Below are 27,611 nucleotides of genomic sequence, written 5' to 3'. Positions count from 1 at the left end.
TTGTGATTAGGGGGCTTTTCAAAACCCCGACAAAAATACCTCAAGAACTAAAAAAGACTGCTACCCACCCTAAGTTCAGAAGAATACGATTGATACAAAATAAAATTCAAACGTATTGAAGATTATTATTACCCATCGTATATTGTTTATTATTTCTTATCTCACGCTACAATTCATCGGTGTTTTCCTTTATATAATACCTAATTTAAATGTCTCCGCCCATTTGTATGTAATAGAGGAACCGTACTCTGTTCGAAAGAAAATGTTCCGGAATTTGTGTGTTCAGTAGGTTTGAAAATCGGCTTGTATTTCTTTATATTCCAAGTTATTAATAATGATTGTACAAAATGTTAATTAGAAATACTTTGTTATACACAATGAAACTAAAAATAATACCGTATCCTCATGTATATTCTGTAAAATAAGGGCAAAAAAGGGACCACGCTGCTATACTTAAGTGGAAAACTCCTTTGAAAATACAAAAGACAGATGACGATGGGTCCTGCATCGGACAAATATTTCCAAAAAGGATAAAGAATTAACCAATGAAAACGCTAAATTAAAAGAATAATCAATTGATTAATCTTTTAAGCACAGAAGAAGAAAACGGGTTTGTATTTTATGCCAAAGGTATAATTTTATTTAAAAAGAAACTAAGAAAGTTCATATACATGTAGCAACCGTCAACAGATGTGAACAAATTACGTAATAATGACAAATATGACGTCACAATAGATCCCGTTTGATTTTCTTATGATTTATTTATTTTTTATTCAAAACACTTATAATATAAAATTCTTTGCAAAATCTGTTCAAGTTAATCAATATTCTGAGGCCATATATTGTTGCATTCTTATATAAACACACATGTATATACGTTACGGATGAATTTTAAAATATATCCTTCCCACAGTCAGATGGTTAATATTAAAAAAAAAACAGATACTCTGAAAACGTTGATCAATATTTAATCTCATGCTCTATTTTTGTTCAGAAATATACAAAAAGAGATTTAAAAAAGTGTTACATGTACATATAACAGGCACGTAGCATCGTTTTTGAAAACGGGGGGGGGGGGGGGGGGGCTTTTATTTCCAGTTGAGTAAAAAACTGGCTGCCCCAGCCAGAGAATTTTTTTACTCAACTGGAAAAGTTGACGAGCCAAAAACATAGGCATTTCCAAAACTCGAAATTCCTCTTTTGTGGGGGGTGGGGGTAGCGGCAAATTTTTTCAGGTGCCGAGTTCCTTCAGTACTAATTTTAGCATACAATACCACATTTCCCTTACATCGCATTACCATAGTAAAAGCTTGGGGCCGACCAGCTTTTCAATACACAAATTCAATAGTAAAAATTAAAGTTTGGAAATAAAAGCCCCCCCATTGCTACATGTACGTGGCTGTATAAATCTGAAAGAATTTAATCCCGCATTGAAATTTTAACGCATTATTATGTCAATGGAATATTATTAATAATAATATATTGATGTTATACATCTCTCGATTTTCACTCATATGAAGACGCCACCATTTGCCATGAAGAGCAATTCTGGTTAAAATCAGATTTCTTTTTCGCTCCGAAACTCTGGGGTGTTGCTAAAACGCAGAACTGAAAGCTGAAAATATTACTTTAGATTATATCATTTACAATATATAAAATTCTCAGAAACCATATATTTTATGCATTTTTAATTCCTCCTTAATGAATACAAGTTTATTTAACCATTTTAAGTTTGTCAACAGACGGAAAATGTTGAAGGTTTCAATGATCATTTCTACAGTATAAAGTTTATGTGAATTACAGTGTATGTCTGAAAAACATTGGGGGGGGGGGCAATATTTGTTATCTTAATGAATCATGGTAATTGGTAAGAAAAATAAAATGTATGAAAATATCTTCTATAATAAAATTACTATTAGAGCACCCCGGATAAACACCTCGATTGTAAAACTGGTAGTTCAATTTTTATACTAAATAGAGTCGCTTCCTATCAATAAAATTAAAATCCTGGATACATACTGTAGATGGAGTTGTAAATCTAAATTGTTGTTAAACTAATATATCGTTCTTACGATGGATGAAGTTTAATGTGTATGTGTGTGTAGGGGGGGGGGGGGGGGGGAGTGAATGACTTCGTAAAACATTTAGAGATTGTTTTTCCGCTTAGTTCTGATACCTTGCAATTTAAGAAAAAAATTAATCATGCTTAGTATTAAATTCCTTTGCAAGATATGTTTTCTTATGATGCAGCTATATTATATATATGAATTTCTCAATATGCATATCATATACCACTCATGGATTTAGCGGGGAGCAAGACCAACCCTGTCCTTTATGTGACCAATATATTTGTGTGACTGAGGGCACTCTGACCCCAAACTGCCCCCTCCCTTTTCAAGATTCCCGGATTCGCATATGCATTCATAATGCATATGTCAAAACTAGTTCTTTAAGTTTTTGTCTATACCGATACACGTATTTATACACACCAGTAGTTTTTTTTCCTTCCGCCTATTTCAAAACAATTTAGATTTTTTTGTTTATAAATGAACATTCTTAAAAAATGATTCGAACAAAACATTTGACAGATGGATACTAGTTAGTACATGTATAACACAGGATTATTTCATTGACCATCGCATGTACATGTTATGAGGGATGTATGATTAACGAATATATCATATTATACTTTAATTTTTCCGTTCTGCGTTTTAGCAACACCCGAAATTCTGATAGTTGCAAGCAATCTCTCACCAGAGGGCGCGCTCCGCTTACACTGGAGCGGAGCGTAAAAACGCCTTCTGGTGAGAGATTGAGTCGCAAGGTGTAAAGCAACTATAAGAATTTCGGAGCATAATAAAGATCTGAAATAGACATTGAACGCAAGTCGTTAAAGATACCAAGGTTAGATATATTTGCATTTAGTAAACATAATGGCAGATCAGTCTGCAATTCAAGAATGTGCATCACATGTGATCCAAGAAAAGGGGAGGTCGGTTTCGGGTAGGGGGCTACTTGCCATGATTCAAAAATGCTGAAAATCGTATCGTAAATGTCGATTAATGATTTCAAGCGACTTGTCAGAAGGGAAATTTTCAATGCTAATTACTACCAAAAAAGAATCGTAGCTCCTTTGAATGTTTTTCATATCCTGATGTTCTTTTTTTTTGTTTTGTTATTAAAGTTGAAAAAAAATATGTTCACGTATGCATAATGTATTCTCAAAAAGTAAAGGCCGAAACTGAAAATTGTGTTTTGTTAATTTGTATACATGGTATCAACAAACTTTAAATTAAGATAGCCGTCTTTATCATAAAAACCATCATATTAATGCACAACAATATCGTATGCAGTTAATTCATACATGTATAATATATGCCCTCGTGTTTATTTTCTATTTACAAACTTTCACTGTATAGACACACACACACAAATTGAATAAAAGAAAGATATCGTTAATTCAAAATTTTAAGATTTAATCGTGATCAAAAAATTGGAATAATGGACTTCAAGCTAAATATCATGTTCCTTTGACTTTCTTGATGAATCGTTTTCTCCGAAAAACTAGCAAAATCAATGACCAACGAAATTTCCAGTAAAGTCCAATATTTTTTAAATTCAGCGAAATTTAAACTCTCTCTCCACATTTAAAGAATAGCTCAAAAAGGAAACAGAAGAGTAAGCAAGAACTTTTTTCAGTTCAAAATTTATTCTTCTTTTACTCTGTATCGGGAATAAAACACTTAAAATCCGAAAACGTCAAGTTGACGTCATAACGTCATTGCATTATTTTCTTACGAAAACTACCTATATTTAAAGAGCTCTCTCGGAGAAATGGTTTGAGATAAAAGCAAAAATTAAAATGACTTAGGAAGTGTTTAACCTAGATATGTTTCAAGAACAATTTAATAAAAATTTGGGTCTGGGCGGATTTTTTGCTCATACCGTACTTTCTTCTTTACCAGTATTGTTGCATTATGACTCTTAAGAAATGAGGAATCATTTTTTGAGTTTTATTGGGATGTAAAACGGGTTGGTCATGTTATCAAATCCTATAAAGCCCAAAGCTTTATGGAAGATTTGATCATGTGCCATGGGGTCAAGATTTGAAAAAACTTGAATCTACACTACCTGAAGATGCATCCATTTAAGTTTCATCTTTCCTGGCACAGTGGTTCTTGAAAAGAAGATTTTTAAAACATACAATCATATTTTCACTTTTTCTCAATTATCTCCACTTAAATAAGGGTGATCCTTATTTTGAAAAAAAACTTCAATTCCCTTAAACTAAGAATACTTTGTGCCAAGTTTGGTTGAAATTGGCTGAATGGTTCCTGAGATGAAGTCGAAAATGTGAAAAGTTAACGACAACGACAGACAACAGACAAATTTTGATCAAAAAAGCTTACTCGAGTCTTTGGCTCAGGTGAGGTAAAAATGCAATAAGTTTGGTGAACAACAAATCTGGATTCACCAGTTTTAACGCTGCTAGTACCTCACACATTACCTTTTTGTATCCCAGAGTCTCCTTCAGGGGTTACATTCTCTCCCTCAGAAGATGCCTGCTTAGTTGGAATGTCTGGAGCAGGAAGCTTCCTGCCAGATGAAGTTCGGGAAGGTTCAGATTTAGGTTTTTTTGCTGGTTGTGTTGGGGCTACATTCTCATCTTTTCTTGCCATTTCTTCATTATCTACAAAGAGGTTCTGCAAATTAGTAACTTATGGCATTCTGATAAGCAAGAGGCCTGATAGTAAACTATAAAGGGTTCAAATAAGTATAAATCAAAATAAAATATTATACATATATTACATGGCTTCGAGGGCAGCATACCAGAATATTTGCCCCTCGGTGACAGGAAAGCCCTGGAGTGTTATGTTGCCCTCTGCCTGCGGCACTGGGCGACATAACACTCCAGGGCTTTCCTGTCACCGAGGGGCAAATATTCTGGTATTGCTGCCCGAGAATTAAGCCATGTAATTTATGGTATATAACATGTTTAAGCATTGAACCCAAATTGATCATCGAACATATTTATTGAACACTATGCTCACATATGTACATTGAGTATAATTCCAAAATATCCCATCCTGTTTCATGGCAGAATGTTTTCAGTATGCTGACACTTGTGTTGATAACCTTTGTTGTATATAAAGAATTTTTCTCCTCAATTAAATTATCTAATTCCTCTGAATTCAAATAAACAAATCGCAGACGTTGTTTCAACATTTTACCTTTCGCGGAGCTGTTTACGTTTGCTTAGCAATTGCCTCTGTGAATTTCGAACCCGAAACAATTAATACCGTATAAGTGGAAATTTTAGCGAGGATTTAATTTTGGCATTATTAGCGAGGTCGCCGAGATCGCTAAAATTGAATATCGCTAAAATTTATTGCATTTTATTTGTTATAGCTTCTTTAATGTGCAATTTAAAATTGCAAAAATAACATCTCGCTAAAAATAAATTACCAATTTTTAAGGACAAATCGCTAAATTTGCGTCTCGCTAAAAATTCCACTTATACGGTATGCAGCATGATTGCACGCGAAGGAACATAACTGTGTTCGGTAGGGCAACATAACTGTTTCCGGTGGAACATAACTGTATCCGGCGTGATTCGGCAGTTTTTCAGGGCATATGGATAACCAGAAGTCTCTGTTGAGACTGTAGCTCTACTGGTTTGTACTTATAACAAAGGATGAGAAAAGAAGCCATTGCCATCAGACCAAAACTGTAGGATGACTAGCGTTTTTTAAGGAATTTAAAAGAAAATTCGATTTTGAGTAACCATGACAACATCGTTCATCGAAATTAAAATCCAATGCATTATTTTATGTATCTTAGTGTAGTCTACTTGTGTGCCTAATAATATTAAAATCAAATCAAAACTGTAGGAGGAGTAGTGTTTTAAAGAATTTCAAAGAAAATTCTATTTTTAGTATACATGGCAACACCGTTCATCCAAATCAAAAACCAATGCACTATTTTATGTATCTTAGTGTAGTCTACTTGTGTGCCAAGTTATATTGAAATCAGACCTAAAATGTAGGAGGAGTAGCGTTTTAAAGGAATTTCACAGAAAATTATATTTTTAGTTACCATGGCAACACTGTTCATCGAAATCAAAAATCGATGCACTATTTTATGTATCTTGGTGTAGTCTACTTGTGTGCCAAGTAATATTGAAATCAGACCAAAACTGTAGGATATCTGGCGTTTTTAAGGAATTTCACAGAAAATTCTATTTTTAGTAACCATGGCAACACCGTTCATCGAAATCAAAATTCGATGCACTATCTTATGTATCTTAGTGTAGTCTACTTGTGTGCCAAGTTATATTGAAATCAGACCTAAAATGTAGGAGGAGTAGCGTTTTAAAGGAATTTCACAGAAAATTATATTTTTAGTTACCATGGCAACACTGTTCATCGAAATCAAAAATCGATGCACTATTTTATGTATCTTGGTGTAGTCTACTTGTGTGCCAAGTAATATTGAAATCAGACCAAAACTGTAGGATATCTGGCATTTTAAAGGAATTTCACAGAAAATTATATTTTTAGTTACCATGGCAACACTGTTCATCGAAATCAAAAATCGATGCACTATTTTATGTATCTTGGTGTAGTCTACTTGTGTGCCAAGTAATATTGAAATCAGACCAAAACTGTAGGATATCTGGCGTTTTTAAGGAATTTCACAGAAAATTCTATTTTTAGTAACCATGGCAACACCGTTCATTGAAATCAAAAACCAATGCACTATTTTATGTATCTTAGTGTATTCTACTTGTGTGCCAAGTAATATTGAAATCAAATCAAAACTTTAGGAGGAATAGCGTTTTAAAGGAATTTCACAGAAAATTCTATTTTTAGTAACCATGGCAACACCATTCATCAAAATCAAAAATCGATGCACTATTTTATGTATCTTAGTGTAGTCTACTTGTGTGGCAAGTTAAATTGAAATCAGACCTTAAATGTAGGAGGAGTAGCGTTTTAAAGGAATTTCACTGAGAATTCTATTTTTAGTAACCATGGCAACATCATTCATCAAAATCAAAAACTGATGCACTATTTTATGTATCTTAGTGAAGTCTACTTGTGTGCCAAGTTATATCGAAATAAGACCTAAAATGTAGGAGGAGTAGCGTTTTAAAGGAATTTCACAGAAAATTCTATTTTTAGTAACCATGGCAACACCGTTCATTGAAATCAAAAACCGATGTACTATCTTATGTATCTTAGTGTAGTCTACTTGTGTGCCAAGTAATATCGAAATCAGACCTAAACTGTAGGAGGAGTAGCATTTTAAAGGAATTTCACAGAAAATTCAATTTTTAGTAACCATGGCAACACTGTTCATTGAAATCAATAACCGATGTACTATTTTATGTATCTTAGTGTAGTCTACTTGTGTGCCAAGTAATATTGAAATCAGACCAAAACTGTAGGAGGAGTAGCGTTTTAAAGGAATTTCACAGAAAATTCTATTTTTAGTAACCATGGCAACACCATTCATTGAAATCAAAAACAGATGCACTTTTTTATGTATCTTAGTGTTGTTTACTTGTGTGCCAAGTTATACTGAAATCAGACGAAAACTGTAGGAGGAGTAGCGTTTTGGAAAATTGTTTACAGACAGACGGACAGACAGACAGACAGAAGGACGGACAACGGACACCTTACTATCGCATAAGCTCTTCTGGTCTCTGACCAGTAGAGCTAAAAATATTATATTTGTAATATAATGGGAAAACTTCTTCAAAAATGTTATATAAAATGATAGATAAAGCACTAACTTGTGGAGATTGAGGGCAAAATCCAAAGAAAGGTCATGGTCAAACAAGAAGTCTACAAGAAGTCTACCCACTCTGATGTCAATATACACATCATGTTAACATATACACAAGTTCAGTGACAGGCAGATGCACAGATAAATAGCAAAGTGACATCACATTCATATAAAGTAAAGTAATGCCCAGCATGCCTCAACAAAGTAAGTGATAAAATTTCAAGCATCTATATTGAGTATTTACTGACAAAACTGCAACAAAAACTATTGTTATGTATGCTACGGACAGACATAGGGATAAACAGGAAGTTGACATCAGAAGTGAACATATAAATGTTTCCCACCAAATGCATGCCTTAACAAAGATTATTAAATGATAAGGAATTTTGGTGCTCTCTGATTGGTCTAGACGCCATTTACTGGTATGTACCTCAGAGTGAGTTCACCTCGTATGACGTTCTGGGAGGTTTATTCGGGTTTTCCCTCTCGACCAACCATAGATTTGCTTACAGCTTTTTCGACCAATCAGATTGCGTGTTTCAAAGCATGTGTCGGTGTGAATGTAAACATGTCAGACGCCAGTACCAAGGAGATTGCGAACTTTTGAAAGTAAATGGTTGAGTATTTATTAGGTCTTTCCACCTTTCTGTGGAAAGACCTATTGAAATTGTTCTGTTTATTATTAGGTCTTTCCACCTTTCTGTGGAAAGACCTATTGATTTCCTTCTGTTTCTTCTTTTCCTTATTAGGTCTTTCCACCTTTCTGTGGAAAGACCTATTGATATTCTTCTGTTTCTTTTTTTCCTTATTCTTTATTATTTTTCCGCCGTGTGATTTTTTGTTTAAAGATTTATCGAAAAGATTTTTATATCATTAGAATACACTTCGTAAAAGATTTTCGCAGTTGACCCTGCGTATAAGAACTTCGACCTCTTTCGGAGTTATTACCCCTTTCGCAAAAAAGCTTGTTATCGCTACTCCTCCGAAACCATAAACTGTAGAGAAATGAAACCTTCATTATTGTCTTTGACTAATTTAGTAGACACTCCAATGATTCATTGCGAAAGTATTCGTTAACCCTTCAATGAGTTATTGCCCCTGAAACTTTATGAATTTTAGGAATAATTATAAATTCTCGAAACGAGAAGTTGTAGAGACATGGGACCAACTGCATAAGATTCTTTGGCCTTTGACCTTAAAATTCATGTAAAGGTCAAAGGTCAAGGTCATTCCAAAAATGAGAAAATTAGCTCTTTTTATATATTTTTTGTCTTTCAACATATACTTTATGTCTATGCATCATTAATATGTACTCTTAAAACTGTTTCAAAGATTTCATTCTTGTCCCCTAAGATTGAACCTTCTAAAAGTTATTGCCCCTTGTGCGAAAAACCTTGTTATCGCTACTCCTCCGAAACTGTAGACCCTAGAGACACCAAACCTTCACTAATGTCTTAAGGGTCTTTAGACCTAACTTCACTGTATAAGTGCAAAAGAATTTGATGACCCCTTATATGAGTTATTGCCCTTTAACTTCTTTATACTTAATTTTGAACCTTGTATGTTGAAAACTATAAATGGTAGAAGCATGGGGTCAATTGCCTTGTGACCCTTGACCTTTGACCTTGAAAATTATGTCAAGGTCAAAGGTCAAGGTCATTCCAAAAATGAGAAATTAAGCTCTTTTTATATATTTTTTGTCTTTTAACATATGCAATCAGTCTTTGCATCATTAATATGTACTCTTAAGGTATTCAATCCCTAATGGGATTAAATTCAGTGAAATTGAATACATAACTGATATGTATGCATTGAATACTCAGTTTATTTAGACATATTTCCCATTTATTACTATTAGTATGTATAGTAGGATGTGTCCTAATTTATGACCTTGAGTTTTGGTGAGAGTTATCTCCCCTTTTTTTAATTAATAAAAAAATCAATTTAAAAAAATTTAGCCGGTAAAAAAATTGTTTTCAATTGCCATTCTATTTGTAATGTTTCAATGCATCTTTCCACCGCAGGATTTATTGATATTCAAATTATTTGAATTTTTATTTTGAAAAAATGTTTATCCCAATAGACTTCAATGCAATCTTTGTTAATTAACTACTGCTTAATTAATGACACATTAAAAACTTTCTCGCAGGCAATCCTTTTCCACTATAAAATGCTTTAATATTATATCAGTGTATTATCTACTTGACGGACATTAAAGGGTAGGGAATTAGGTCCCATTAGGGATGGAAATCCTTAAAACTATTTCAAAGATTTTATTCTTGTTCCCCTAGATTGACCCTATCAAAAGTTATTGCCCCTTATGCGAAAAACATTTATATTGCTACTACTTCAAAACCGTAGACCGTAGAGGCATGAAACCTTCACTAATACCTCAAGGGTCTTTAGGCACATTGTATAAGTACTAAAGGATCTAATCTTAATGACCCCTTATATGAGTTATTGCCCTTTAACTTCTTTGCACTTAATATTTAATCTTATAACTATAGAATTAAAAGTCGAAGAGGCATGGGGTCAATTGCAATGTGATCCTTGACCTTTGACCTTGAAGATCTGATCAAGGTCAAAGGTCAAGGTCATTTCAATTTTTAAAAAAAATTTTATTTTCTTTTTTTAAGCCATTTCCCTTAAAATTAAATTTGAGAGTAAAATATAAAACTATAAGAAATTTAAAAAGGTGGAAAGACCTCTTATTGTTCTGTGAACAATAAGTCTCCTAGTTTTTTATTATTTTTCCGCCGTGTGATTTTTTGTTTCAAGATTTATCGAAAAGATTTTTTATTCATAAGAATGTACTTTGTAAAAGATTTTCGCAGTTGACCCTGCGTATAAGAACTACAACCTCTTTCGGAGTTATTACCCCTTTCGCAAAAAAGCTTGTTATCGCTACTCCTTTGAAACCGTAAACCGTAGAGAAATGAAACCTTCACTAATGTCTTTGACTAATTTAGTAGACACTTCATTGATACATTGCAAAAGCATTCGGTGACCCCTTCAATGAGTTATTGCCCCTGAATCTTTTTGAATTTTACAAATAATTAAAATTTTTCAAAACGACAAGTCGTAGAGACATGGAACCAACTGCATAAGATCTAATGACCTTTGACCTTAAAATTCATATAAAGGTCAAAGGTCAAGGTCATTCCAAAACTGAGAAATTTAACTATTTTTATATCTCTTTTGTCTTTTAACATATACTTAATGTCTATGCATCATTAATATGTACTTTTAAAACTGTGTCAAAGATTTCAGTCTTGTCCCCTAATATTAACCCTTTTAAAAGTTATTGCCCCTTGTGCGAAAAACCTTGTTATCACTACTCCTCCAAAACCGTAGACTGTAGAGACACCAAACCTTCACTAATGTGTTAAGGGTCTTTAGGCCTAACTTCACTGTATAAAGGCGAAAGAATCTGATGACCCCTTATATGAGTTATTGCCCTTTAAGTTCTTTGTACTTACTATTAAATCTTATAACTTGAAAACTATAAGTCATAGAAGCATGGGGGCAACTGCATTGTGACCCTTGACCTTTGACCTTGAATATTTTTTCAAGGTCAAAGGTCAAGGTCATTCTTTTTTTTTTATTGAATTTTAACTTTTTTTATACTTTAAAAGAGTTCTGGTTTCTTTTTCATGGAATTAAATTTTTTGGAGTCAGGTATAAAATAAATTTAAAATTCAAAGAAGGTGGAAAGACCTCTTATTGTTCTGTGAACAATAAGTCTCCTAGTTATTCTTCTCATTTATTATTTTTCCGCCGCATGTTTTTTTGTTTGAAGATTTATCGAAAAGATTTATAGTCCATAAGAATGTACTCCGTAAAAGATTATTGCAGTTCACCCTGCATAAATGAATCTTGACCCCTTTCGAAGTTATTGCCCCTGTCACCAGAAATGTTTGTTATCGCTACTTCTCAGAAACTGTAAACCATAGAGGTATGAAACCTTCACCAATGTCTTCGACTAATTAAGGGGACTCTTCACTCTATTCATTGAGAAAGCATTTGGTGACCCCTTCAATGAGTTATTGCCCCTGAAACTTTTTGAATTTTACAAATAAATAAAAATTTTCAAAACAAGAAGTCGTAGAAACATGGGACCAACTGCATGAGATTCATTGACCTTTGACCTTAAAATTCATGCAAAGGTCAAAGGTCAAGGTCATTCCAAAAATGAGAAAATTAGCTCTTGTTGTATCTCTTTTGTCTTTCAACATATATTTAATGCTATGCATCATTAATATGTACTCTTTAAACTGTTTCCACGATTTTATTTTTGTCCCCTAAGATTAAACCTTTAAAAAGTTATTGCCCCTTGTGAGAAAAACCTTGTTATCGCTACTCCTCCGAAACTGTAGACCCTAGAGACACCAAACCTTCACTAATGTCTTAAGGGTCTTTAGGCCTAACTTCACTGTATAAGTGAAAAAGAATCAGATGACCCCTATATGAGTTATTGCCCTTATATCTTGAAAACTATAAATGGTAGAAGCATGGGGTTAATTGCAATATGACCCTTGACCTTTGACCTTGAAAAATTTTCTCAAGGTCAAAGGTCAAGGTCAACAAACAACAAAATTGAAATTCAAAGAAGGTGGAAAGACCTCTTATTGTTCTGTGAACAATAAGTCTCCTAGTTGTTTATTAATATTGTTTTTAACTTTTTAACTAATATTTGTTTAGCTGTTGAAGTATATCAACATGTAAAAATTGTAATTACGCTTTACATTATGGTTGTTTATATTTGATGGAGACAAGAATGACAGAGTCAGCAGTGTTGTAAAATTCCTCATCATTTAATAAAACGGTTATTGACTTTTGAAATCGGTCTTCGGCCTCGGTCAACCAATACCTGACCAGGTCTGTATAGTCAAGAGTAGACCTCATCAAAAGTGAATAATTGTATAGTGTACTAAAATGTCAAGCAAATGCAACGAGACAAACTGATGAACAGGAAGTTGACATAGGAAATGAATCCCAGGCTTCAGAGAAGATTGCATTCATATTTCAAGCATAAGTGATGAGAGGTTGCTGAGTAAACTGCGTCCACAAATACTCTATGTGTTCTTAAAATAGCAGGCTTCATATTTTAACTGGTATGGTGCAGACAAGTTAAATGGAAGATAGACATAACAAACTCTACAAAGGCCCAAGGGTCACATCGCTCACCTGAGCCCTGGCTATGTAAAATTAACAAGCAAAAATCAGTTAAGTATTGAAAAAACTAAATATTAAAGTGGGTTTAGGTGGAGTCATGATTTGAACAAACCTGAATCTACACCACATGAGTTTCATCTTTCTTGGCTCAGAGGTTCTTAAGAAGAAGATTTTTAAAGATATTCCCTATGTATTCCTATGTTGAACTTTGACCCCCCATTGTGGCCCCATCCTATCCCCGGGGTCATGTTTTGAACAAAACTTGAATCTACACTACCAGAGGATGCTTCCACATGAGTTTCATCTTTCTTGGCTCAGTGGTTCTGGAGAAGAAGATTTTTAAAACATGCCATTATTTTTTTATAAATTCATATTTATCTCCCCTTGGAAAAGGGCTTGGTCCTTCATTTTAATAAACTTGAATCCCCTTCACCCAAGGATACTTTGTGGCAAGTTTGATTGAATTTGGCCTAGTGGTTCTTGAGAAGAAGATGAAAATGTGAAAAGTTTATGACGCCAACAGCAACGAGAATGACAACAGAAAACGGACAAATTTTGAACAGAATAGTTCACTTGAGCCTTTGGCTCAGGTGAGCTAATAAGCCTCAGGCATATTCACGGCTGGGCTTAAAAAAAGCAACAAGTTTAGTGAACAACAAATCTGGATTCACCAGTTTTAACGCTGCTAGTATCTCACACATTACCTTTTTGTATCCCAGAGTCTCTTTCAGGGGTTACATTCTCTCCCTCAGAAGATGCCTGCTTAGTTGGAATGTCTGGAGCAGGAAGCTTCCTGCCAGATGAAGTTCGGGAAGGTTCAGATTTAGGTTTTCTTTCTGGTTGTGTTGGGACTACATTCTCATCTTTTCTTGCCATTTCTTCATGAGCTACAATGAGGTTTTGCAAATTAGTAAAATGCCGTTCTAATAAGCAAGAGGCTTGAGGGCCTTACACAGTCATCTATATATAAAGGGTTCATAAAAGTATCAATCAAAATAAAAATATAAAGTGATAGATAAAGCACTAATTTGTGGAAATCGAGGTCAAATTCAAGGAAAGGTCAAAATTGGCCCAGTGGTTCTTGAGAAGAAGTTGAAAATGTGAAAAGTTTACAGACGGACAGCTAGACAGATGGACGGAAGGATGACGGACAAAATGTGATCAGAAAAGAACACTTGTGCCTTCGGCTTAGGTGAGCTAAAAATGCAATAAGTTTGGCTGCTAGTATCTCACACATTACCTTTTTGTATCCCAGAGTCTCCTTCAGGGGTTACATTCTCTCCCTCAGAAGATGCCTGCTTAGTTGGAATGTCTGGAGCAGGAAGCTTCCTGCCAGATGAAGTTCGGGAAGGTTCAGATTTAGGTTTTCTTTCTGGTTGTGTTGGGACTACATTCTCATCATTTCTTGCCATTTCTTCATGAGCTACAAAGAGCTTCTGCAAATTAGTAACATGGCATTCTGATAAGCAAGAGCCCTGAGGGCCTTAACAGTCAACTATAAAGGGTTCATAAAAGTACATAATTAAAATAAAATATTAACTAATAGATGAAGCAATGTTAATGAAACAAGAAGAAAAACAAGATGAATAGGCTCAATAAAATATTGTTTGTGAACTTGAAAAAACGGGCTTTATAATTAACAGTTTTGACACAGACAATGATGTGCTAACTCATGAATACTGCAAATAAAACATTAATATAATACATGGTAAAAATATGTTGCAGTAATTTATGATTATACCAACAACTCCATACCCTGTGACTGCAATAAAATTTTGATACCCAAAACTATACACAACTTTTGTAAAGAAGTTTGTCCAGTACTTAGTACATGTATATATATTTAAAACCAGGGTTTACAATGGGTCCATTTTCTATTACATTGTTTCTTAGATTCAATGGTGTCTTGTCATTACAGTACTATGTACAGTCATGATTAGAAAAAGTGCCCAATATTCTAAAATTGTTCATTTCACAGGCTGTCCCTGGGTCCGAAGTTCTGGTGCTAATTATCTAACTTGAAACACAGGGAAGCTAAATTTAAAATAATTCATATAAAATTAATAAAATAATTTTATAAATTTAACAAAATATCACATTTGATTTTTGGAAAAATTAAATCAAGAGAAACAGAATATTTACTTAACAAAATTAAAAAAAAAATTCAAACTTGCATCTGTTGGTTGATGAATTGCTTTGCAGTGGTAAAACAGCCGTTGGTTGTGATGTTATAACATTAGTGGATCCTACAAAATAAGAGAAAAGAGTACCAATCTAGCAGGCAAACATGGTTGAGACTACAACCATTAGTTAATGGGTGAGCACTGAGCATTCAGTCCACTGTTTAAGGTAGGATTCTTCTCTGGTTTCTGACTAGATGAAACATTCAAAGTATATTTGCTTATATGTCTTATATATTGAGATGTAAGGAATTTAAAAGACTATATTTTTCTTTCCTCATCACAATTGTACAACTTAAAATAGAAATGGTAAACTGTGCTTGAAAACTAGCAGGGACTATATTTTTGGAGGAATGATGGCGTATGAAAATATCTTCTTTTCTGCCTCTCAAAATTATAATAGAACAATGAATTTAGTTATAATTTTTACACAATCGAAGACTTGGAGAAATTTTCAAATGTAAGTTAAATTAATATTGAGGGACCAAACTTTCAAAATATATCAAATAAATATGATTTTTCAAACAAACTAGAATTTTATTAGCTCTTTATCGCTTCCTATCAAAGTGCAGATTTGAGCCAAAAATCCATAAAAAGTATTTTTTCTCTCTTACCAAGCGATCAAAACTTTTTGTTTTTGTATCATTTTGTACATTTATAAGACTACTTTATTATATGTGAAAATAAGAAAAATTTAAATATAGGAAGCATTTGAAAATAACTAATATATCCTAAAAAATTAAGAAAAACAGAGAAAATTCGGAATAGCCAATATCCATTCAAGTTAAATTATTTATGTAAATTTGGTAATATCATGCTATAGACTCGATATAGTAATATGTTTTTTTATACAAAAAGAACAATCATTTAACTTTTGAAATAGAAGTAGGTATCACATGATTAGGAACAGTATTTTTTATTCTTAATGTCAAGGAAAAAGATAATGGCCTTGACCTGACCTTTTCTCTAATATAAAACGGTCAAATTTAATTTCACTGATACTATGACTTAATTACTACTATTGTCTTCTTGATTCCTTGAAAATTTCATTAATTTTTAATTATCAGAAATATGAGAAGAATCCTACCTTAAAGAGGGAATTTTTGTCATAATTTTATATAATAATCATTTTATCATAAATAAATTTATGTTTTAAATAGCATTGATTGAGGTGAACTTTGCATTAAATACTTTGGTTAAATGCTAGTTCTGAAAAGTGTGATTCTCTTTATCAAGTATCAACATGATCAAACACTATTATTAAAAGAACAACCTTGAAGATACTATATGGATAAACAGTGAAAACATAATTAAGTACTGTATACAGGGTTTTTTTCGCTCCGTGGTATTTTCGCCCTTTTACACTTGCTATTAATTTTTGCCCCGTCTTAAATTTGCCCAGTTACAGATCTGTTTAAGAATGTTTACTAGCTGTTATTTGAATTTTCCCCATTTTAAATTTGCCCACTTGTGACAATTAAGTGTGAAAGGGGCGAAAATAAAACAGGTGAAAATTTCCCTGTATACAGTATTCACACATCTACATTCAAATGACAGGGACACATCAAGAAGCAACAAAGATCGAAGTCTCAGTCATGTCTATTTCAAAACTTAATTTGCACAGCCTGAATGAAGCAGAAAAAATGTTTTTCAAAAGGTTCTTACTCCACAATGCCATCTGATAAACCACCTCAGTGATGTCTTTAAGGGTTTGTGTTTGATCTGCTCCTGATTTGTAATGTTTCAATGTACTCTTGTGCTTGTTTTCTGTTTGTTTTTTATATTATGACATGTATGCACAAGCTTAAATAAACTTACCTTGATCAGAAACTTGTGAATCCTTTTCAGGGCCCCCTACATCTATTCCAAGTGACAACATATCTGATGAATAAAAATTACACATGTATGTATATAAGAAGAAATATGAATAAAAAATCTTAAAGTTAATGTTCATGTTACATGTAGTTTCTTTTCGCAACCTATTTAAATGCACACTTTTTAGGGTTTCTTTATCTTCAGATAAATGCATTCATCCAACCAGTGACTTGTTTCAACTTATGTGGGATTTAACTAATGACAAAACAGCATATTGTAGTAAATTTTGATGTAGTTTGATGTTTTCTAAATAGTATGATGATGGTTAAAATAACATATCACCTCATTTTGTGGTATTTTTAAGAATTGGTGGTTTTGTATGATGTCATAGTTAAGATTTTCTGTTACAGAAAATTTAACATTGTCAAAACATTTTTCCGGATTTGGTTTGAATGTTAGATTTTTCTGGATTTGGTTCCAATATTATAATTTTCCCGCAAGCATGAGATTTTTACAACTGTAGAAATTGTTTACCAGTGTTTACTAGTCACTGTGCTGATTTATCATGTGTATTTCAACTTTTCTATGAGAGAAAACTTGTAAGTTGTAAATCACAACACACCACATCATGTTAAGTCATCATGCATGTTGCTGTCACTGCAACCAAATAAAGGATGTGCATTTACAGAGGGAGTTAACTTCTCTATGAACTTACTTGATGAGAGTCAGTACATTTTCCCTAAGATTAGGCACTGCCCCCTTTTTATAGCCTTAAATGTGCTGCATATTGTTACATACATGTTTTATAATACTTATTAAGTCCAATTCTTCATGTAACTTTTTAGCAATAAAATTCATTATTCCAAAATCCAAAGATAACAAGAGGCCCATGGGCAACATCGCTCACCTGAGTAACTTGGGTGATGCAGATCTTTACCAGATTCCCCCTCTTGCTATACCAATCATGCCCAACAACCCCGTCCCCCTTCCCTTTTTTATTTAAAAACTTAAGAATCTACACTACCCAAGGATGCTTCCACATAAGTTTCAGCTTTCCTGGCCCAGTGGTTCTTGAAAATAAGATTTTTAAAGATTTATTCTATATATTTCTATGTAAAACTTGGATTCCCTATTGTGGCCATGCCCTACCCCCCGGGGGTCATGATTTTAACAATTTAATATCTACACTACCCAAGGTTGCTTCCACATAAGTTTCAGCTTTCCTGGCCCAGTGGTTCTTTAGAAGATTTTTAAAGATTTGTACTATATATTTCTATGTAAAATTTGGATTCCCTATTCTGGCCCCGCCCTACCACCGGGGGTCTTGATTTTACCAATTTAATATTTACACTACCGAAGGATGCTTCCACATAAGTTTCAGCTATCCTGGCCCAGTGGTTCTTGAGAAGAAGATTTTTAAAGATTTGTTCTATATATTTTTATGTAAAACTTGGATTCCCAATTGTGGCCCCGCCCTACCCCCGGGGGTCATGATTTTTACAATTTAATATCTACACTACCCAAGGATACTTCCACATAAGTTTCAGCTTTCTTGGCCCAGTGGTTCTTGAGAAGAAGATTTTTAAAAATTTGTTCTATATATTTCTATGTAAAACTTGGATTCCCAATTGTGGCCCCGCCCTACCCCCCAGGTTCATGATTTTAACAATTTAATATCTACACTACCCAAGGATGCTTCCATATGAGTTTCAGCTTTTGAGGCCCAGTGGTTCTTGAGAAGAAGATTTTTAAAGATTTGTTCTATATATTTCTATGTAAAATTTGGATTTCCCATTGTGGCACCACACTGCCCCCGGGGATCATGATTTTAACAATTTAATATCTACACTACCCAAGGATGCTTCCACATAAAATTCAGCTTTCCTGGCCCAGTGGTTCTTGAGAAGAAAGATTTTTAAAGATTTGTTCTATATATTTCTATGTAAAACTTGGATTCCCTATTGTGGCCCCGCCCTACCCCCGGGGGTCATGATTTTAACAATTTAATATCTACACTACCCAAGGATGCTTCCAAATAAGTTTCAGCTTTTCTGGCCCAGTGGTTCTTTGAGAAGAAGATTTTTAAATATTTGTTCTGTATATTTCTATGTGAAACTTTTATTCCCTATTGTGGCTCTGTCCAAACTTTGGGGGTCATGATTTTAAGAATTTAATATCTACACTACCCAAGGATGCTTCCATATAAGTTTCAGCTTTCCTGGCCCAGTAGTTCTTGAGAAGAAGATTTTTAAAGATTTGTTCTATATATTTCTATGTAAAACTTGGATTCCCAATTGTGGCCCCGCTCTACCCACGGGGGTCATGATTTTAACAATTTAATAATTATCTACACTACTCAAGGATGCTTCCACATAAGTTTCAGCTTTCCTGGCCCAGTGGTTCTTGAGAAGAAGATTTTTAAAAATTTGTTCTATATATTTCTATGTAAAACTTGGATTCCCAATTGTGGCCCCGCCCTACCCCCGGGGATCATGATTTTAACAATTTAATATCTACACTACCCAAGGATGCTTCCACATAAAATTCAGCTTTCCTGGCCCAGTGGTTCTTGAGAAGAAAGATTTTTAAAGATTTGTTCTATATATTTCTATGTAAAACTTGGATTCCCTATTGTGGCCCCGCCCTACCCCCGGGGGTCATGATTTTAACAATTTAATATCTACACTACCCAAGGATGCTTCCAAATAAGTTTCAGCTTTTCTGGCCCAGTGGTTCTTGAGAAGAAGAATTTTTAGTAACCCCACCCTATTTTTGTCTTTTTTTGATTATCTCCCCTTGTAAGGAGACTTGGCCCTTCATTTTAACAATTCAAACTCCCCTTCACCCAAGGATGCTTTGTACCAAGTTTGGTTAAAATTGCCCCATTGGTTCTTGAGAAGAAGTTGAAAATGTGAAAAGTTTACAGACGGACGGATGGACAGACGGACAGACGAATGGACAGACGGTCAGACGGACAAAATGTGATTAGAAAAGCTCACTTGAGCCTTCAGCTCAGGTGAGCTAAAAATCTATAAATTTATCATTTCTGATTGTCCCCAACATTTATGCTTAGTTCACATTTAAACCGATGGTTGAACGACCAAAATTTTCTCATATCGTCGGCTAAAAACATGACAGTCAACAGCAGTATAAGGCAATGGGAATTAGTCACATAAAAAAGGCCCATGGGCTACATCACTAACCTGATTTCCCCTTTGTAATACCCATGATGCTTCCAAGTAAGTTTCAGCTCTTCTCTCCCAATTGTTCTTAAGAAGATTTTAATTTTTTTTTTTTTATTGTGGTCCCACCCTACCCAACAGGGTCATGCATTTTAACGATTAAGAATTTAACACCCACCCCCACCCCCATCCCACCCCTAATTACCCCAGGAAGCTTCCACACAAGTTTAAGCTTTTCTGGACCAGTGGTTCTTTAGAAGAAGTTTTTCCAATATATTTCAATGTAAAATTTGTTGTCTCTTTTGTGACCCTGCCTTACCCCCAATGGTCATCTTAAAATTGAACAATATAGATTATACACTTCTCTAGGATGCTTCCACATAAGATTCAGCTTACCTAGGCCAGTGGTTTTTGAGAAGATTTTTTTTTAATCGATCAACCCACCTTTTCTTTCAATTTGAAAGAGGACTTGGCCCTTCATTTAAACAATTCAAACTCCCCTTCATCCCAGAATGCTTTTTACTAAGTTTTGTTTAATTGGCCCAGTGGTTCTTGAGAAAAAGACAAAAAATGTGAAAAGTTGACAGCCTGACGGTGAGACGGACAGACAATGGGTGATCAGAAAAGCTAACTTTATCTTTCAACTTTGGTTAGCTAAAAAGGCAATAAAAAATACATAAATAAACAAAAAGTCAAAATTAGAATCATACAAAAATATGATCACATCATATGGAATGCCAAAACAAAGAGTGCAGAGCTAATATTACCAGCATCTGTGAAGAATTGTTGCTCACATGCACTTGGAGGCTGGACCCCCTACCCCCCTTTCCAGTTTTTTTTTCTTTTTAAACCCCCAAGTGCCTGTGTAGTTCCTGAGAATATTTATTATTAATAGTCACATTAGGGTTAAACAGTATAGGTGTCCAGGATAAAATAATCTTACCAATTTTTCCACGTCTTTTTGTTCTTGCTTTTGAATGAACATGCCCTAAAAGATGAAATCACAATACAATAACTTGTTTACTAAATTTATTGTTTTCTTTTTGTATACACTTGTCTTACTGAATGTATAAAATTTTTATTTATTTTGTCATTTCTTAGTTCAATTACCATTTTGAAATACTCCATGAGGGAATGATATGAACTTGCATTTTGTTGAAAAAAAAAACAAATCCATATTAATTCTGCAGTGAAGTTTAAAATAAGAAATTTCCAACTGCATAATTCATTAATAAATGTGAGTATGTTGTTGATTACTCCAAAAAACTATTATAATTATAAAGACTCTCACAATTTAAACTTGCTATTAGAGCTAATACAGAACAGGTTTTCTTACTTGAAAGTTTTTTATAACAGCACCTAAAAAGAAGGTTTTTAAACATTTTTACCTCGTTGATCTTGCTTCAAGTTTAGAAGAACTTCTTCACAATCAAAATATTCATTTGCTATGGTTCTACAAAACGCTTTTAGCTCTTCTTCCTTTTCTGCAACAAGCCATACCCCTTCTTTATCTGGATACACAGAGATGTTACCCTTCTTGCATTTTTCACTTAACCTTTCAAGGGTATTTTCCATTTGCAAAACATCTGACTTTTTTCCTGCAAACACTATTTTGATACTGTTCTTCATTGTAGTCAAAATTCCCTCTATTTCACCTAAAACAGTTTTAGAATCTTTATCAAGATTTTGACCCATGCTTATCACTAGCTGTTGGTCAGTTTTCTGAATTCGATATTTTGTTTCAGTAAGAAATTCTGCAAGAGTTTTCTGCATTTTTTCATTCTGAAACATATATTGGAGTTTGTAGTAGTCTTCATTGCTGCATAAAACTTCAATCTCATATAAAGGTTTGGCCAGGTAATGCACAGGTAAACGAAAGCTTTTAGCAGTTTCCTCGTTGCACCATTTAATACAAAGATGACCTGGAAAAGTAGTTTTTCTTTATTTATTCTTTTCATAATATGAGAATACTGTATAGAAATTTAATCTTATTTCATTGGGACATAGCTCTGTCTGAAATAGCTTAATTGTGACCAAAACAAAACTTGTCCTAGATATAATTCTTCTGATAAATATATACGAGGGCCGTTCAAAAATTACACGGACTGTGCTATTATTTACTTTTATAGACGTCATATAGTTATGAAAATTCACAGACATGTGTATCTTAAAGATTTCAATAAATTTTAGGCAAAATTTCTGTATTTAAGAAAAATTCTACTAAAATTATCGCTATGTTGATATCGCTGATAGAGAGGTACGGAGCAAGACAAAAAATTTGAAGCAAAAGCATGCGGAATCCAAAATCCGAGACGGCACCAAAGCAATAAAATATTTTTAAAGAGTATCACATCCTTTTAAATCCCTGAAAAGTCAAATAAAACAATTTTCAAATATTTGGAAATTAAACAGATAAAAATAGTATACCTGCACTTCTTGCTCTAGGGTCATCTGTTTGTGGAATTCGTTCACCTGGGTTTGATGCCATTTTGTTCTGCTTTTCTCACAAACACCTCTTATCTACAATATTACAGAGAAAATATTTGACATAAAATAACAAGATGACAAAATGTAAAAGATACTCAAGCTGTAGAAAGTCAACAAAGAAATATTTTTTTGATATGACATATGAAGAAGGCTATCGAGTTTCATCTTATTCTGAATAAAATACATGCATGTACACCAGTACACTGTACATTCATTTGAATTATATTCAATATGTCACTCATTTCAGGGAGAATTTATGAAGCATATAGCTGCAATTGTCTGAATTTTGATTGAGATGTTTGTCTACCAGTATATGAATGTACTTAATCTTGTACTGGAGTACTTTATACTTGTACATGCAGTTTTGCTAAATGACATCACAAATTTAATATAAATAAGTGATCCAAGTGACTTTAATACAGGTCTGTAGAAATAAAGTTTAAATGTTTATATTTACTATTGTTCTCTTACTTTAGGTGCTTAAAGGTAATGTAATACATCCCCTCCTTAAAAAGTTATCAATTTCTAAAGACAGATAAACTGCAAAAAAACTGCAAAAAAAAACATGACGTCGAAGGAGGTCACAGAGCAGCAAGTTAGAAATTTTCTTCTGCATTCTGAAAACTGTTGAAAATGTCGGATAAACCAAACAAAAGGCCAATGGGCCTTATAGGTTACCTGAGTATCATGTAACAACTTTCCAATAATTCAATTTGGTTCGTGTTTTAAACCAGAAACCATGAAATTCAAAATTTTGAAAGAGGCATTAAATTATTGCTTATCATAATTATGGATTTGGCATGCTTACTCTAGTTATTTAATACCCAGAAGCAGATCAGAGTAAAAGAGAAAATGCAATTCCACTTTATCGCCAGTTGTGCACCTCATCCCACAGGAACCACTGATCCTGGGGCCACATATTTCAACATTTTTGGAATTTTATCATAAATTTTATTTCATCATACATGTAAGTGGATGATTAATACCCAAAGAGTAGATTTCAAAGCATTAATTTATTTTCAGACCATGTAATCCCCCCCTCCCATACCTCTGACCCAGGGGGCATGAAATTAATATGAAATATTAACCAATTAGCTAGATGCACATTTCTTCATCATAAATATTAGCATAATACCCATGTAGGAGCAAATGAAAAGATTTTCAAAGAATTAATGCATTTTTAATATATAATCAAAAGAGCCCTTCCCTCCCTTATACAAAATGGCAAAACCTCTGACACAGGGCCCTGGGGCCATGAAATTCACAAATTTGGTCAAGGTATTATAACTTTATACTAAATTAGATTATTTAAATTATTACCCAAGAGCAGAGAAGAAGAAGATTTTGAAAGAATTAATGCATTTTCATAACATATTTAAAAGAGCCCCACCCTAACACCAGAACCCTTGACCCTGGGGCCATAAAAATCACAGTTTTGGAAGAGGCACACTCTGACTCATGATAACTGTATGTACTAAGTTTATTTAATAACCAGGAGAGCATAAAAGATCATGTCTCCTCACATGACATGCTTTAATAGACAACTTTCACATTACAAAAGTTATTCCCCTTTGCGGAGTGAATCCAGGGTCAACTGTTGTAAGATGCTGTTTTAATTCCCTCTATAACCTTATTAATTTTATGGGTCAGTATCTTAGAAATATAATCAGCTTTTTTAATATGCTAATTATGTTTTTCATGTTGCCCCATTCTCTAGCATAATACAAGTACAGATTGAAATTGTCCCATAACCATGATAACATTTGAAATTTAAAAAAATAGCCTACAAAGGACAAAATGGAGAAAATGAGTGTTACGTCGACAATGGGAGACAACTCTTAGGAATGTGAAATTCGTCTATATTGATTTCTTCGTTTTTGAGTACTTTACACACATTGGTGAATTTACTGACAACACCTCAGAACTCGACTTTCAAGTATTTAATTTTTTACAAATTCTTTTGAATTTTCATTACAAAAAATACCTTGATCAAGGTATTCATAATACCTTGATCAAGCTATATAGTTTTATCAAGCTACATATCTTTATCAGGGTATTGTGGTGGACCTGTAGATTGAGTTGCATAATTCATATAAGTGGGAAGATTTACCAATATTCCTCAAGAAGATCGATTATGTAATAGATGTAATTCTAACAACATAGATGATGAAACTCATTTTTTAATAACATGTAAAAAAATTTGATCATCAAAGAAAAGAAATGTTTCAGTTAATTAATCATAAATTTCCACTATTTTTAGCTTTAGATGATGAACAAAAACTTTATTGGTTACTCAATTCAGAAGATAAGGAAACTCTTAATTTTGTGGGCAAATTTATAAATGATAACATGTTATAGTACCATTAGTCTTTTACACATACATCAGGGGTAGACAAATAGATTTTTTCAGTACTTGCCCTCGGACGGGTAACTATCGTAAAACTACTTTTCCGACCAAAAAATCTGCTTGTCCCACCGTTTTCTTAAAATACATAGAACTGAAGCATTGATATTAAATTATTTCTTGAGTGAGACACCTAAAATCACAAAATTCTTCCAGAGATAAATTTAGATGAAAATGATTCAATTTAAGGAGTATTTTTTCCTCAAAATTCTGCAATAAAATACTTGACATGTACACTTTTAAAAAAAAATAATATTGTGGTTATTAAATGGAAAAAGATGAAGATATCGGACACTGATCAATCTCATAAAACCTACAAACAAAACGAGTCTGTGAACAAAACAATTAATACTGCATGCTGTGTGATTGCCAGGGAACAACAATCAACAACAATTTTAATACCACTAACTTCTGTATTCACAGTATGAATTGAGTTTATGTATTTTGACAATAAATGTCTAAATTCCCATACCACGTTTTTAACGACATCGATAACTCCATGTTTTACGACATATGCATATTTTTACAACACGTTAATGGGTAAATTCTAGAGGAGTTCCGTTGCTATTCGATGTACGTATGTACAGCCGATGCAGTAGTCAACACCGGTGAAAACAGGTGCTTTGCTTAATGATTCATGATACTTTAAAATCGATAAAAAAATATGTTTGAGTATTGTAAAAAAAATTTTTTGTTAATTGGAAAACAACTTGTCCGCGGACAGGCACCTGTTATCAAATCACTTGCCCACCAACCAAAACTGGTTGTCCCGGGCGTCGGGCAGTGCTATTTGTCAAGCCCTGATACATGCATATTTGATGTATTCCTTTCAGACAGGATTATTGTTGAAATGATTTATGTCAACTGCTATTTGTATAATAATTGTTTAGCTATTCATTGGCTTATCTTTTCCTTATTATTGTAACAATTTCATACTTGTCTGTTATGGGCTCTAAATTAGAAATAAAATGTTCTGTTCTGTTCTGTTCTATAAGAGTTTAACTTTTCATTGGGAAGAAATATAGTAACCGCATATATCAGGTGACTGCAGGATAGAGAGGTTGTACGCATTTTAGTCTTCATAAACAAATCTGGCTCATCCCCTGCATTTTTGGGGGGGGGGGGTGTCGTGATTCTCAACAGCTGCTCAATGCCATTGACAATGGGCAGTATTCAGCCTCAGCGAAATTAGTTAGTGTTCTAATGAAAATCGATTATGGTAAATAGATATAGGACTGCCAAAAATTAGGTCTATAGGCATGATAAGAACTCCAAGAATTGAACAGGATTATCCAATCGAAAACGAAAGTAGAATTTATTTTTCCCTCGCCAACTAACGACGATATTGACTTCCACGTTACAAAAACATCATATATAATAACATCAAATACTTATCACCTGTTAAAGTTAAATTTTCCTCTCTTTGTGCGTTGTCATTTCATCTAAATACTCTAGAGGCGAACTGTCATCCGATCGAGCTCCCTAGCTGAGAGTCAACAGGCCAAACTGATCCACGTGCCGTCCTTTTAACCAATCAAATTTGATACCGAGAAGCGAAAGTTAATTTCGTAGAACTTTTATAATTAATTCAAAAAATCAATGACACATTCCCATTTGAACAAAAAGTCCTTAGACTGCAAAATAAAGTACACATAATCATGTATACGTATACATGTACAGTGGCGGATCCAAAAGGGGGTGTAACGGGGATTGCACCCCCCCTTGAATTTGCAGAGAGAGAGAGAGAGAGAGAGAGAGAGAGAGAGAGAGAGAGAGAGAGAGAGAGAGAGAGAGAGAGAGAGAGAGAGAGATGAAGTAACAAATTTTTGTTATGTTACTGTATTACAAAAAAAATTAATTGAAATATTTAATTATGTTGATTTTTTTTCTTTACTCTGTAAAATATTGTAATTTTGACAAAAGGGCAAATAAAAAAAGTATTCATTAAATCTTTTAATCCAATCTGAATTATTTCATTCCTTTTCAAATATTGCTCCGCTATAACGAAAATTGTTAAAATGTTTATTTGACAGAGTACACGAGGGGTGATAAAAAAAGAAATTAAACGATATCTTAGGTATTTGATAGTTATATATTATTGTTGAAATTTTCAAGTATTTTTCAAAGTGTAAATTGGGGGTCTTTGATAGCATATTGCTTAATTATTTAAAAACACATCCCTTTTGAAACTTGCTTTCACCGGGCAACATAACAAGTATCATATCTATTAACCATCTGCCTTCCTTCACTAAAACGATCTATCCAATCATTGATTGAATTTAAAGGAAGTCATTTGTCTTATACACTGTAAACAAAATCTCATACGCTACTTCATAGGCATTTCCAAGATATATCATAAATATTTTAGTCATTTGTTAAACGAGTTCCACTGAAACAACCATTTTTCGTCACAAGTACCTGCATAATGACGTCATTTTCACACTGAGAGCAAAACTTTATTCAGCATATGCTATTTATAGAACTTGTGTTTGGCTATGTGTGCACCAAATTTGTTTCTAATCTGAATTGTGATTTTGTAGATACACTGACATGTATAGAGATAGTTCGATTGCGAAC

At 33.6% G+C, this 27,611-nt stretch overlaps 2 protein-coding genes across 3 annotated transcripts in view; both read right to left on the bottom strand.

Moving 5' to 3' along the window:
• Positions 1-14,385, bottom strand: part of LOC134264599 (uncharacterized) — an 89,799-nt gene extending 75,414 nt beyond the window's left edge. The window contains exons 1-3 of one of the 2 annotated variants that reach the window (XM_062746882.1): positions 14,207-14,385; positions 13,671-13,853; positions 4,508-4,690 (exon numbers count right to left, since the gene is read on the bottom strand). In XM_062746882.1, coding sequence (XP_062602866.1) covers positions 4,508-4,690; positions 13,671-13,853; positions 14,207-14,378 — 538 coding nt within the window. In that variant the 5' untranslated portion in view covers positions 14,379-14,385. The remainder of the gene's footprint in view (positions 1-4,507; positions 4,691-13,670; positions 13,854-14,206) is intronic. The other variant, XM_062746883.1, reaches the window with a different exon arrangement.
• Positions 14,386-15,117: 732 nt separating this feature from the next.
• Positions 15,118-26,532, bottom strand: LOC134264594 (uncharacterized). The gene is made up of 6 exons (XM_062746878.1): positions 26,433-26,532; positions 22,571-22,663; positions 21,532-22,065; positions 21,087-21,131; positions 16,965-17,027; positions 15,118-15,212 (listed from the first exon to the last, which is right to left on the bottom strand). The coding sequence occupies exons 2-6, from the start codon at positions 22,629-22,631 to the stop codon at positions 15,118-15,120; spliced, it is 798 nt and encodes a 265-aa protein (XP_062602862.1). The 5' UTR covers positions 22,632-22,663; positions 26,433-26,532.
• Positions 26,533-27,611: the final 1,079 nt, after the last annotated feature.

This window comes from Saccostrea cucullata, unplaced genomic scaffold, assembly GCF_032062105.1.
Source record: "Saccostrea cucullata isolate Sc308-1 unplaced genomic scaffold, CSIRO_AGI_Scuc_v1 ctg629, whole genome shotgun sequence".
Taxonomy (NCBI): domain Eukaryota; kingdom Metazoa; phylum Mollusca; class Bivalvia; order Ostreida; family Ostreidae; genus Saccostrea; species Saccostrea cuccullata.
Note: the sequence above shows the minus strand (reverse complement) of the source record. Positions and strands in the feature narration are given on the sequence as shown.